This window comes from Tamandua tetradactyla, chromosome 9 (assembly GCF_023851605.1).
Source record: "Tamandua tetradactyla isolate mTamTet1 chromosome 9, mTamTet1.pri, whole genome shotgun sequence".
In the NCBI taxonomy this organism is placed as follows: Eukaryota; Metazoa; Chordata; class Mammalia; order Pilosa; family Myrmecophagidae; genus Tamandua; species Tamandua tetradactyla.
This window is the reverse complement of record NC_135335.1, coordinates 13,872,029-13,884,755: the sequence shown is the minus strand read 5'-3', so window position 1 is coordinate 13,884,755 and position 12,727 is coordinate 13,872,029. Positions and strand designations below refer to the sequence as shown.

Below are 12,727 nucleotides of genomic sequence, written 5' to 3'. Positions count from 1 at the left end.
GAAAGAAAGGAAAAGGAAGGAAGGGGAGAGAAAGAGAAAGAAATAAAAAAGAAAGACAAAAAAGTGAGAGAGAAAGGTAAAAAGGAAGAGAGGAAGAAAGAAAAAGAAAGAAATAAGAGAAGGATATGTTGGAGCTCTCTGTATGGGGGGGTTGTATTATTTCTATAAACTATCCTGCAAGTTTGAAAATAGTTCAAAATAAGTAAAAAAAAAAATATATATATATATATATACACATATATATTGAATGGAGAGTTATGAGCAATTGGCACTGATTTTTAACTGCTAACATATGGATAGCTTGGCTTGTTGAGAATTCCCAGCCTAGAAGCAGCGACCCTCCATCCAGAAATTAGATCTCAGGTAGCAGCGTGATGTGGGACAGGCTGCGGGAAGCCTGGGGACCAGGGAGGACACAGACAAACCACTGAGCCTTATAGAGGCGTCACCACAACCCTAAGAGAGAGGACTATTATCATCCCCCTTGCACAAATGAGGCAGCAGCGACCCAAGGGCCCACAGCCAGTCGGTACCTGGGGAGGCGCTGCAGACCTCACTGTCAACCTCCACCCCTTCTGTCTTCCCAGATGCAACAGTCTCTAAGGCGTTTGCATCTCTCAAGTCCACGGTCTCCACAATCCTCACTCTGGAACGATCATTCTATGGCACTACTCAAGTTAGAATCCCACTATTACACCAGCATCTGGGCTGGACACCCCAGAGGGCCTTTGCAGCCAGGAGATGCCTGCAGACATGTGACCCTAGGACCAGGCAGGTCAGAGGAGAGCTAAGGGGAGGTGGCCTCGGCCAGCGTGGGCATGGCCTGGGCCCTGGGGGGCTGGAGTTCATCCTGCAGCCTTCATGGTCTCCAGTGGTGGCCATCGGGTGACCTGACGATGACAGCTGTCTACCAGCCCCCAACTGAGATTCCTCTTCTCCCAAGAACGGAGGGCGCTGTCCCCTGTCTGTCCTGGAACTTTTGCTGCCCTGCCTACTCCCAACCTTTAGGACAGAAGGATTTATTCCACCAGCAGCTGGGACCATTGCCACTGACCCCCTTGGCCACCAGCCCTCATGGGGTATTGCCCTGGCAGAAGAGTGGTGTCCCCTTCTTGGGGCAGCCCAGGTAGAATCACCATCACCACAGGAGCCCAAAGCCCTGCCCCTTTGTCCCAACTCAGGACAGCTGTGCAGGGCCCATGGAGCCTCAGCGGTCCCAGATGGGGTTGGTTGAGGCCTTGGGGCAGGCGACAATCAACGAGCACGCCCTGATAATCGTCTCCACCTGAGACGTTCCTTCCCGGGGAAGCCAAGCTGCAGAGCCACCTGTCCCACGGCTCTTCCCTCCTCACCAGGGGCTTACATAGGACCCCTCCCCACATAGCCCAGCTTGGTGTAGGATTCCCAGATCTCCTGGGCCCCAGGCAGGGTTTTCTTCCAAGCTGAGGGGTTGGAGTGGGGAGCTTTGTTTACCACCTCTGGGCTTGGAGTAGAGATTCCACCCCTTCCCTCAGGCCGGGAGTGAATGAGCAGATCAGCCTGGGGAAACTGAGACAGCCTTTAATCAGGAGACCTCAGGGAAGGGCGCTGTCTGACTCTGCTCCTGCGGAAGGCGAGGGCTCAGCAGCCTCCAGCTTTTCCAGGAAAAACCAGCCGACCCCATGGTCCAGAGAGGACTCTGGTCAATGGAAAACCTTTGCTGAATTCTCACCCCATGTCGAGGACAAGGTGAGACTCTCCATTCCCACCGAGACGCCAGAAGGAAGGAGCCTTTGGCGTCAGCAGCCGGATTTGCCCCGTACGGTGACCCTGCACGCTCCTTGGGCCCCTGGCAGAGTTTTCTCGGTCCGGAATCTCCCACACATGTCTTGAAATTGACACCTGCTTACAAGATGGGCTCGTCCTCCCTCGAGGTACCCATTGCACTCAGAGGGGTGAGGCTGGAGGTGGGTGCAAGGACTGCAGGGCGTCTGGACGGGTTGGGAGAGAGTCTGTGAGGCCTGCGGGGGGTGCTGGGGCTCCCTGAGGGCCTGGGGACCCTCGTGGAAAGCGCTGAGGTTTCAGCCAGGACGGTGGCAGGCAGGGAGGCCCATCTGGACACTGTCTGGACCTTGGAGGCTGAGGAGGAGGAGGGCTCCGGAGCAGCAGGGGGAGGCCAAGGAGACCCCGGGGAGGCTGGAGGTAGAGAGGAGGCTCCTGGAGGAACCCAAGGCCCCCGCGAGGGATGAGGGTGCTGGGAAGCCCCAGGATCCCCTGGGAAAGTGCCCCCTGGCCCCGAGGGAACGTAGGAGGAGGCCTGGGCTCCTGGGGGGTTGGTGGGGGGAGTCTGTATGCTAGACAAGTTCTTTCTTAAGAGGAGCTGGAGGAGGCGGAGCGCTGGCCTTTGAGGTGATGCCGACGGGGGGCCGGGGCAGGTGCTACAGTTGGTAGGAGCAGAAGGGGCCTCGGGGTCTTCTCGGGGGCTCCGGGCAGCTTTGCTGAAGGTGGCGTCTCCAGGAGGAGGGAGGCCCTGCGGTTCTCCCCGAGGAAACCGGAAATCTAGAGGGTGGAGAGAGGTGAGGAAAACAAGGGGCACAGCGTGTCTCCCCAAAGCTGAAGCAACGGGGTAGAGGCCTTGGCGCACCTGGGGAGGCCCTTGGCACACCTGGGAAGTGGGCTTGACACACCTGGGGAGAGGCCCCAGCACACCTGGACAGGGACTTCAGCACATCACAGGAGGGGCTTTCACACACCTGGGGAGAGCAAAACAGCTCTTGCCTCCCAGGCAGGAGACCCAAAAAGGAACCCTGAGTGACGAGAGGCAGGTCACCAAAGCAGCACCGCCAGGGATTTGCCGTGTGACCTTGGGCAAGTCATGTGACAGCTCCGGGCCTCTATTTCCTCATCCATAAAATGGGCATAATAAAGACCACATGGCCTTGAATGAAGAAGGCATGGAAACTCTCCGCAAAGAGGCTGACGCATCATAAGGCCTTGACACATAATGGAAGGAAGAGGGCTGCACAAAGAGAAAATGGTGAATGGGGGAGCAAAAGAAGAGGGATTATGCAAGAGGAAGGTCTGATCAGGGAGGAAATGGAGGCCCTCAGGCACCTAAGAAAGAACTTGAACGATCACATTTAAAAATCATCTGACTGTGTGATTGTGAAAACTTTGTGTCTGATGCTCCTTTTATCTACCTTATCAACTGACAAGTAAAACCTATGGAATAAAAACAAATAATAGGGGGAACAAATGTTAAAATAAATTTAGATTAAATGCTAGTGATCAATGAGGGGGAGGGGTGGGGTAGGGGGCATGTATTAATTTTTTTCTGTTTTCTTTTTATTTCTTTTTCTGAATTGATGCAAATGTTCTAAGAAATGATCATGATGATGAATATGCAACTATGTGATGATACTGTGAATTACTGATTCTATATGTAGAACGGAATGATCAAAAGTTAAGAATGTTTGCATTTGGTGTTTTTTGGTATTTTAAAAAAAATTAAAAATTAATAAAAAGAAAACCTAAAAATCATCAACAACCACATGGATGTACTAAAACCCATCATATCGTACACTTTAAGTGCGTGGACTGTATGGTGTGTGAATTATGTCTTCTCCATGAAGTGGTCATGTTTTTAAAAAAAAATCACCCAAAGGAAGCAATTCATGTACTACATCAATACAATGCTGCTTTTCCTAAAGGGGAGGTCTCACTAGAAGGAGGCTCTCAGTGAAGGCAGCGGAGGCAGCCTGTTTCAGGAGACAGAGAGCTTGACTCTGGTGTGAGCAGCCCACGATGAATCCGGTGGGCATATCACCTCTTTGGGCCTTTCATTTCCGCACCTGGGGGTAGAGTGGGAAAGGGCATGGAGTAGGGAATCAAAGAGACCTGGGCTGGAGTGGGAAAGGGCATGGAGTAGGGAATCAAAGAGACCTGGGCTGGAGTCTACCAGCGCCAGCTGGAATGCAGCCTTAGGACAGAAATGTCTCTGTGCCTCCATTTCCCCATCTGTAAAATGGACATAACAGTGGTGCCCACCCAGGAACGTTCCCCTGAGGATTCGAAGGAGGCGATACAAGTAACACGGTTGGCACTCTGCCTGGCACCTTAGCTGAAGGCTGTCTCTGGAAAGCAGGGGGAATGATATCCATCAGCCTGCGGGGGAGTCGGTGGTGATTAAAATGAAGAAGGATCTATAAGGGCTTTATAAGCTTAGGCCTTAAGGTAACTTATCATCCCACAGATCTAAAGAGCAGCCCTGGATATAAATAACACTCCGCAAAAGATCAAAGTGGTTCAACTGGTACTTTCATACAAGAGAAAATTCTAGCCATAAATCAGTGGAAACATTCACTAACTTCTTGGCAGCTATGAAAACACAAAATAAGCCCATTTAAGGTACTTTATAAATATAGTAAATTGCAATAGGCCAAGCCCTTAATCTTGAGGCTTACTCTTGCGAAGCCTATATATGCAACGGAGAAGCTTAGCCTACCTATGGTATGCCTAAGAGTTACTTCTAGAGGGCCTCTTTCGTTACTCAGATGTAGCCTCAGTCTCTCTAAGCCCAACTCTGCAAGTGAAATCATTGCCCTCCCCCCATGTGGGACATGACATCCAGGGGTGAAAGTTTCCCTGGCAACGTGGGAGATGACTCCCAGGGATGAGCCTGGCCCTAGCACCATGGGATCAACAATTCCGTCTTGACCAAAACGCGGAAAAGAATTGCTACCTATCATAACTTGCCAAACCCCAACCAAAACCATTCCTGCCAATCCTAAAGAACACCTAGGGCCTTATATAAGATTCTACAAGGGTTCCACGCACTAGGGTAACTTCCCAGAAACCTACAACATCCAGATGGGTCCCTGGACCAGATAAGTCCTGAACCCTAGAGGGGCCAGCCTTTCCAGAACATCAGGTAGTTCCATCTCCCTACCCCATATTATCGACAGCCCCTTCCAACATGAAAAAGTTAAAATGGGCATAGCCCAAATACCCCTAAAGAGTGGGAGAAAAATCAAAGGTGATGGTGGAGTTATACAGAGAAGACAGGATTTAAATATATTAAATTGGAAAAATTAAATCAAAATCACACAATGAAGAGTCGGTGGGAATTGGGGAACGAGCTCCCTCACTATGAGTCTCCCCTTTCCTTCAGTCTAGCCCCAGGTCTCGGACTGCGTCAGAGCAATTACCAAATAGCACTCAAGGTCCTCTGACCCACTTACTCCATTTATGGAATCACACCTCCAGAATTCAACTCAAAAAAAAAAAAGTTGACTGACCAAAGATTTTCATAGCAGGTCCATTATGGATTGGGGGAAAAAAAAAAAAAAGAAACCACTTAAATGTCAATCAACAAAAAGGTAGTGGGTATTGTGGTGGTTTGCAGCTGCATGTAACCCCAGAAAATCATGTTCTTAAATTTAATCCATTCCTGTGAGTGTGAACTCATTCTAAGTAGGAGCTTTTGATGAAGCTACTTGAGTTAAGGTATGGCCCAGCCCAATTAGGATGAGTCTTAACTCTATTACTGGAGTTCTTTATAAGAGAATGAAATTCAGATAAAGAAAGAAAGAAGGCCATGGAAGTAAGAAGTTGAAATCAAGGAAACCCAGGAGAGAAGGGAGAGACCAGCAGATACCGCCATGTGCCATGCCATGGGACAGAGGCCTCAATGGGTCTTTGAGACAAAAGCATCCCCCTGATGATGCTTCTTGATTTGGACATTTCCCCAGCCTCAAAACTGTGACCCAGTACTTGCTTCAGTGGCACATATACTAAAATTGGAATGATAGCGAAGATTAGCATGGCTCCTGTGCAAGGACGACATGCAAATTTGTGAAGTGTTTCATATTTTTAAAAAAGAAAAAAAAAACAAAAAAAAAATGTGACCCATTTCAAGGTATTTGCTCTGAGCAGCTCAGAAAAGTAGCCAAGAGCATATTTGGGGTTTTTTTTTAATTGGCCAGCTGTGAGCCGTGTCAATACTCTGAAACTGCATGTGACGGTAGGTCATCAACCTGTTCACAACTCTGCAAAAAGATCCACATGGACGTACAGTAACATCGGAGAAAGACGGACAGACGAGACGATAAGCCTCAGAAGCCGGTACATGTGTAGCTACAAGCAACAACTCTGGGCTGAAATCCTGGCTCCACTCCCAATCCGCTGTGTGACCTTGAGCATGTCACTTTACCCTTCTGTGCCTCAGTTCCCTTGTCTAGAAAATGGGGGTGATGACAGTGCCTGTCTGAAAGTATCGCTGTGAAGAGGAGACAGAATAAGACATATGACGTGTCCTGACACACAACGAGGGCTCGGTACATGTTGGCCGTCTGTTAAAATTGATCCAGTCCCTAAATCATCATTTTAAAAAGGAAGAAAAAGAAGAAAGCAGAGGAAGACATTAAGGAACGTTAGGTGCTAAATCCTGGCATTGCCTGAAGAGCGCTGGCCGTGGGCCCATGAGGCTGTGTGACCTTGGGCAAGCTGCATGCTCTCTCTGAGCTAGTTTGCCCATAACCAGCCTTTTGGAGGTTGGGTTTCCGGGGATAAGGGCAAAGTGGGAGAGGGTGGTGCTGAAACGCAAGGAGCCAGTGACCTGTTTACCTGGGCAGGAGGAGCAGCAGTCCCTGGGGGGAGTGGAAGTGTCTACACAGTCCTGGTGACAGGGGACCTTCTCGCAGCTCACCTCTCCGAGCTGGGGAAGCAGAAAGACATGCTGGAGGAAGCCCAGAGGATGTCCCCAAGGACCTCTCACGCAAGCAACAGGACCCATGGAAAGGTCAGGGGACAGGAGGCAGCACCTCAGCGCCCACCTGAACACCGGGGGAAGCCAGATGCAGCGGGACCCCTTCTCACTTCCATAAAGAGGGGTCAAAAGCAAAGGTATTCTCGCAGGTAATTTAAGGTGAAGAATGGCCGGAGGAGGGCAGTTCGCATTCGCTAAGGAGCTCCCTGTTTTGCAAAGGGGCAAGAAATAGGCTGGGAGCCTGCAGGTTCCCCGGCCCACCTCACCTGGCACGTGCACCGCGTGCAGGGCTCATCATCCAAGGTGAACACCTGGCCGTTCGCCACCTTCCTTCCCTCATAATTGCAGTCTGCAGAGGCAGAGGAGACAGGGCCCACCAGGGTGAGAGCCGAGGCCCACCCGGAAGCCTCGGGCATGGGGGGCCGGTCCCACTTACCTAGGCACACGGGGCAGCACTCCCCATCTGGGTGGAAGGGGTAGGTGCAGGTGATGGGGCAGTCCACAGGTGAGCAGGCCACTGAACCCAGCTGCAGGACACAGAAAACACACAAGGCCCTTTGGTCCAGCCATTGAGGACCCTTCAGAGCCCCCACCAATGTCGGGGAGACATCCACGGCAGGGGGCGGCCATTTGCGTGGTTAGGGTACGCTCTCCCACTAGACCTGTGAGCCCAGGAGCACAACGGCCTGCCTGAGTTCCTCTGTCAACAGGCACCTGTCCAGCGACTCTGTGAACCACCCAGGAAAGGTGAGGGTGAGCCCTAAAAGCCTAGAAGAAAGGGGAACCCAGAAGCTGAGGCTCCCCAAAGCATGTGGCTGTGAACACACGGGGCGAACATGCAGTGGGTCACTTCAGCGCCCTAAGAGCTGTGGACCCCGTGTTTCTCGAACTTTCTGCAGACCCTGTCCCTGTCCGTGTGCATCCCCAGCTGGGGCTCACCGGGACATGGGGACACTCACACCTGCCTCCCACCACCTGCAAAGAAGCTGCGTCAAGCATCAAACGCTTTCAGCCACACAACGAAGGAGTCTGTTTGTTTTTCAAATTATCTAATGTGCCTTTTCAGACTGAGAGGCGGCATGGTTTCTGGGTAGAAGTATGCACCCCAGGATGAGAATACTAAGATCAGTTCTCGCCTCTCTGTTGGCTAATTACAGGATTTTGAGCAAATGGCTTTGTCTCTCTGGCCCTCAGTTTCCTCATCTAGAAGATGGAGGTAATGGTGGTTCCTGCTTCATTGAATTCATATGTGGATTAACTGAGTTATTACATATAAAGGGCAGGCACTTGTTTGTTCATGTAAATAGATTAAGCCCCAGGCTTTCTGCTCCCCACTTCTACCCTCCCTCAGCAAGAATCTTGGGGCCACACTTTGTCCTATGAGGAGCCGGCCCCCAAGACTCTCCCCGGTAACTGAGAAGCAGAGGACTTTGGCCTGCCTGGGTTAAAAATATTTATCTGGCCCTGGCTAAAATCCATCCTGGGTGGAGCTGGCTGGAGCCGTCTTTGGCCGTGAATGAGAAGTGACTCTTCTCTTGGAGGTCTCTGGATTTGGCCTCTGGGATTCGGGGGAACTCATGTCAGCCCCTGGGGGTGATTGCAGCGAGGGGTCAGACCTGGGAGATTCGTACCAAGCAGATGCAGCTGAGACAGGGGTCCAGCATGGACAGGAAAGTCTCATTGTTGTAGAAGATTCTGCCCGTGTAGGTGCAGCCTGCCAGAGAGAACATGCGGCAAGCAGCGGTCAGGGGGGTGATTGGTGACCAGGCTCTCCTCCAGGGCAAAGGTCGGGGGTTTATCTGTTATAGCAAAGGTCAGGCTGTCCACCTCCCCAGAGCAGTCCCTCCAGAGGGGTGGAGGGTGAGCGGTTAGGAGGTGACCAAAACACGTCTGAACTAGGTGCTGGCTTCATTGCCCTGGATTCAGCAAAGGGATCGAGTAGATGGGGGAGACACTCCCAACCTTCGGGGTTCTTGCCCCAGAGGGGGGGAGGAGCTTCGTCCTTGACCCCTTTTCCAGCTGGATCATTCCAGAAAGCTTGGGAGATGCCAGCTGGGGTGGGAGAGGGACATCACGGTCATCTGTCCACTATCCTCTCTGCTCCTTCCCACTCAGCCAAACCCTGCCAGGGCCCAAGGCCCACCCCAAACCCCATGCCCTGACCTGCCGGAGGCCTCCAGAGACCCAATCTGAATGCCTACGTGATGATCCTTATTACATACTGTGAAATCTAAAAGCAGGCGGTGAAACAGTAAGGAAAATATATTACCAAGACCAAAACATATAGACAGTAAAAACCAATTATACGTTGTATCTAATCTAGATACATCCTATGTAGAAAAGAGACTAGAAAGACATAGCACGCAGTTAGCAGTGGCAACGGGCCCCTTTTAATTTTCCTGTTCTACTTTTTTTTTATTTTTGCTTTCTGCATCTTCTAAAGTTTCTACAATAAAACATTACTCTTGAAATAGGAGAAAAGTAAAAAAAAAAAATACTATTAGCACTAAAAAACCAGAACCCAATTCCCTCATTGTCTCTCTCCGCCTCAGCATAGTCGATCTTTACGTCTGCTCACAGCGCCCAGCCAGGACCTGCCCTGGGCAAATGGCTCTACCTTTCTGAGCCTCAGTTTTCTCTTCTGTCAAATGGGACTGCTGGGAGGATGACACAAGATGAAGCTGGAACAGCACCTAGGCCAGATGGCAGCAGACCCCTCCCCGGTCCACCCCGAGAAACCCCATCATCGGGGCAGGGAATTACCGGCAGAGCAGTCAGGGCAGCACTGTCCAGGGATCCGAATGGGGTGGGGGCAGGAGTCCACGCAGTCCGTCCTCTGACAGATCACCGAGCCGTCTGCCTGCAGGAGAAGCTTCACCAACACCCCACCTGCAGCCCCAGACCCTGCCTCCCCAGCCTTCCACCCCCGTCCTGCCCCAAAAGAAAGGACAACGCTGCACACAGGCCAAGCCTTGCCCTAGAAGGTGCCACGCTGTAGCTGGCAGGTGGCAGTTTCCTCCCTCAAGAGGACTGCCTCCTTGGGGAAGGGGTCGGGGGTGAGCCTTCCAGAAAGGTCCCTTGGATCACTGGCTTAGGGAGCTCAAGGCTGGGACTCCGGTCTCCACGGCTTCCTGTCCCCCTGGAGCAGCAGCCAGCAGCAAGAATTCCGCGGGGCTGCACCCTCGCCCCCTTCAAAATTCTTCTCTCCGCTTTTCCCTGAAACCCTGGCTCATCCCAAACCCTTGGGGGACAATAAAATCCTATTTTTTTAATAGAAAACGATTCCACCGGACATGCCTGTGTCAGAAGACGAAAGTAGCATACAAAGCTTTTCTTTTTTTTTAAAAGAATCTGAATGCTATTATGAACCTTTTTTTTATGCTATTTCCTGATAATATGAGATAATACGAGTGCCCTAGATCAGGCATTGGGGGGGGGAAAAAAGCATCTGGCTGTACTTCCCTCCCACGTCTAATTCTAATGAAACATTCTAGAGCATTCCGGGGGCCGAGGCTTTTTAACAAATGGCACATCAAAGGTACTGGAGGCCCTGCTTCTCATTTTAAAGGGTCCCCAGATACGTGGGGATCAAAATGCAGATTCTGGGTTCAGAGATGTGAGCTGGGACTTGGGAATTGGTAGGGGATGTGAAACTGCTGGTCTGGGAATCTCATTTTAAGAAAGAAAGCTCCAAGGGATTTAAAGCTTTTAAAAGACAGAAAGAAATGCACTTAACGCGATACTTAAATTAGCAGAAAGAAAGCTTGGTAAGTAGCTACGTTTGTTTCTTGGACAGTAGCTATGTTTGCATTTCTTTCAGTCCGACCCTAATAACACTCCTATACCATCTACTTTCCTGTTTCTGATAGGATGAAGTCATATGATTCATACTAATAAAGAAAACATTGGAGTTTCATAGAAATAGCCTGGGCTGTTTTTTTTTGGGGGGGGGGGGTCTCCTCCAGCTCCCTCGGTTACCCATGCCCATGAAAACCTACTTTTAGGGCCCCGACCATGTCCTCATGCCACAGCCCTCTGCACAAGCAGACAATTCACAGGCAAGTCTTAACACAGACTGCTGAGCTCCACTCTGGAAAATCTACCAAAGCCCCAAGAAACTGGGTCCCAGTCCTTGCAAGGGAGCGAGACAGAGCTGAAGGGGCCAGGGACCCAGCCCGGGGCAGAGGGGTCTCCTTTGGGGGAGGCGGGGGGGGGGGCAGCTGAAGGCTGGCGGGTTGTCATTCACCTGGCAGACGCACAACTCACAGGGGTCACCAGGCGACCAGATCTGTCCAATCGGAAATTCAACTCCGTTGTCGTCGAGAGCGCAGCCTGGCCAGGGGGGACAGTGAGGGACAAAGGACGAGTGGGTAGATGTGGCGAGGGGGCTCCCGGGGGACCGCCGGTCCTACAGCAGCCCCTGCCGAGGGCACAGACACCCCCAGCCCACTCACTCTGTGCAGGCGACTCCTGGGTCTTCACACATCACCTGCTGAGCCCAGGGGCCACCCCACCCCCAGTATACACATGCACACATAAATACACTTATGCATACCTACACACACACACATGTCCCCTACGCAGATACAAACATATGCACACACAGTCACACTCAACTGACACACAAACGTACACACATACAACTCAAAGTCTCAGCAGGTGAAGCTCAGCCTCCCTCCTCCCGGGCATCCAAAATCCAAGCTGGCAGCAGCCCTGGGGTGGCAGGGCTGGGTGTCCTCACCTGTCATGGGCGTGGGCTCCCGGCAGGTGAAGCAGCACTGCCCAGGGCCCAGCCACCACTCCTCACGGGGACAGTCCAGCTCTGGACATGGCGTGAAAGAACATTCCACCTCCCCATTCTGGAAGACAAAGCCCAGGGGCCCGGACCAGTGAGCCCCCGTTTGCAGGCTAAAGAGGAAGCTGCAGGCTACCATCACCTTCCCCCTTCCCCTCAAGGAAAAGTGACACGGAAATCTCCAGGGAGCTGGAGAGAGAGGGAAGGGCGAGTCCTGCAGTGGGGGGCCACAGAGAGGGGCTGGGTGTGTGTCCCGGGAAAATACTGATGTTTGGCTGGAGAACCCCAATGCTGTACCAGCTCCAGCCTGCACCAAACGGTACCCTCAACTGCCACGCACCCATCCAGACTTCCTGCTTCCGTGCTTTGTCCCTCTACCCACCTCTCACTCTGCAGCCAGAGAACTTTCTCGAAAAAACCAATCAGATCATCCTTAGCCCGCTTTGCAAAGCGTGAGCCCTTCAGCCTGGCTTCCCAACTGAGCCTGAGGCAGAAGCTGCGGGTACCTTATCCAGATCCCCTCTGCTGAGTTCCCCCAGCGACTCCGGGATGGTTACTTTGTCCCCCCATTCAGCATCAATGACTGATTGATGCTGGGGTGTCACAGCCCAGCTCCTCTGCCTCTGGACAAGAGCACCCTGTGCATAATATGGTTCATATTTTAAAACTTCAACTTCTATGTGAGACCAAAGGGAGAGATGTTTATTGGGTGCAAAATTTATATTTTGGGTAGTGCATTTCCTAATTTCACCTGTCTGGTCAGCCTAGTTCAACACCATAAATACATGGGACCTTGACTAGGGCATGAGATTTTGTTGGTTTGTCCAGGTTAGCATGATGCCCCGATATATCCCAGAGTAATTTGAGCAGTGAACAAAGAAGTATTTGCAAGGTCCCCTCATTACGTGGGAGAAAGGAGGAAATATTCAGCTTCCCCATTTGGAGAATTTCAAATTTCACATCAATAGGCCAAGTCCTTTGACCCTATGAAGCTTATTCTTGCAAAGGATAGGTTAAGGGTACTCAAAATTAGGCCTAAGACCTCTCTCCCCAAAGCCAACTCAGCAGGCGAACTCACTGCCCTGCCCTCTACGTGGGACATGACTCCCAGGGGTGTCAATCTCCCTGGCAATGTGGGACAGAACTCCTGGGGATGAGCCGAGACCCAGCATCATGGGATTGAAAAA

General features: G+C 51.5%; 1 protein-coding gene and 1 non-coding gene across 3 annotated transcripts in view; one reads left to right on the top strand and one right to left on the bottom strand.

Moving 5' to 3' along the window:
- Nucleotides 1-1,535: 1,535 nt before the first annotated feature.
- The window catches only part of VWCE (von Willebrand factor C and EGF domains), a 34,610-nt gene continuing 23,418 nt past the window's right edge, over nucleotides 1,536-12,727 (bottom strand). Inside the window, exons 12-19 of one of the 2 annotated variants that reach the window (XM_077114992.1) lie at nucleotides 11,487-11,604; nucleotides 10,992-11,077; nucleotides 9,509-9,605; nucleotides 8,377-8,459; nucleotides 7,182-7,272; nucleotides 7,012-7,094; nucleotides 6,604-6,694; nucleotides 1,536-2,538 (exon numbers count right to left, since the gene is read on the bottom strand). In XM_077114992.1, the coding sequence (XP_076971107.1) occupies nucleotides 1,886-2,538; nucleotides 6,604-6,694; nucleotides 7,012-7,094; nucleotides 7,182-7,272; nucleotides 8,377-8,459; nucleotides 9,509-9,605; nucleotides 10,992-11,077; nucleotides 11,487-11,604 (1,302 nt within the window). In that variant the 3' untranslated portion in view covers nucleotides 1,536-1,885. Of the gene's footprint in view, nucleotides 2,539-6,603; nucleotides 6,695-7,011; nucleotides 7,273-8,376; nucleotides 8,460-9,508; nucleotides 9,606-10,991; nucleotides 11,078-11,486; nucleotides 11,605-12,727 lie in introns of both variants that reach the window. The other variant, XM_077114990.1, reaches the window with a different exon arrangement.
- On the top strand, nucleotides 5,748-5,852 carry LOC143647462 (U6 spliceosomal RNA). The gene has a single exon (XR_013158091.1). It is a non-coding gene; the product is annotated as a U6 spliceosomal RNA (small nuclear RNA).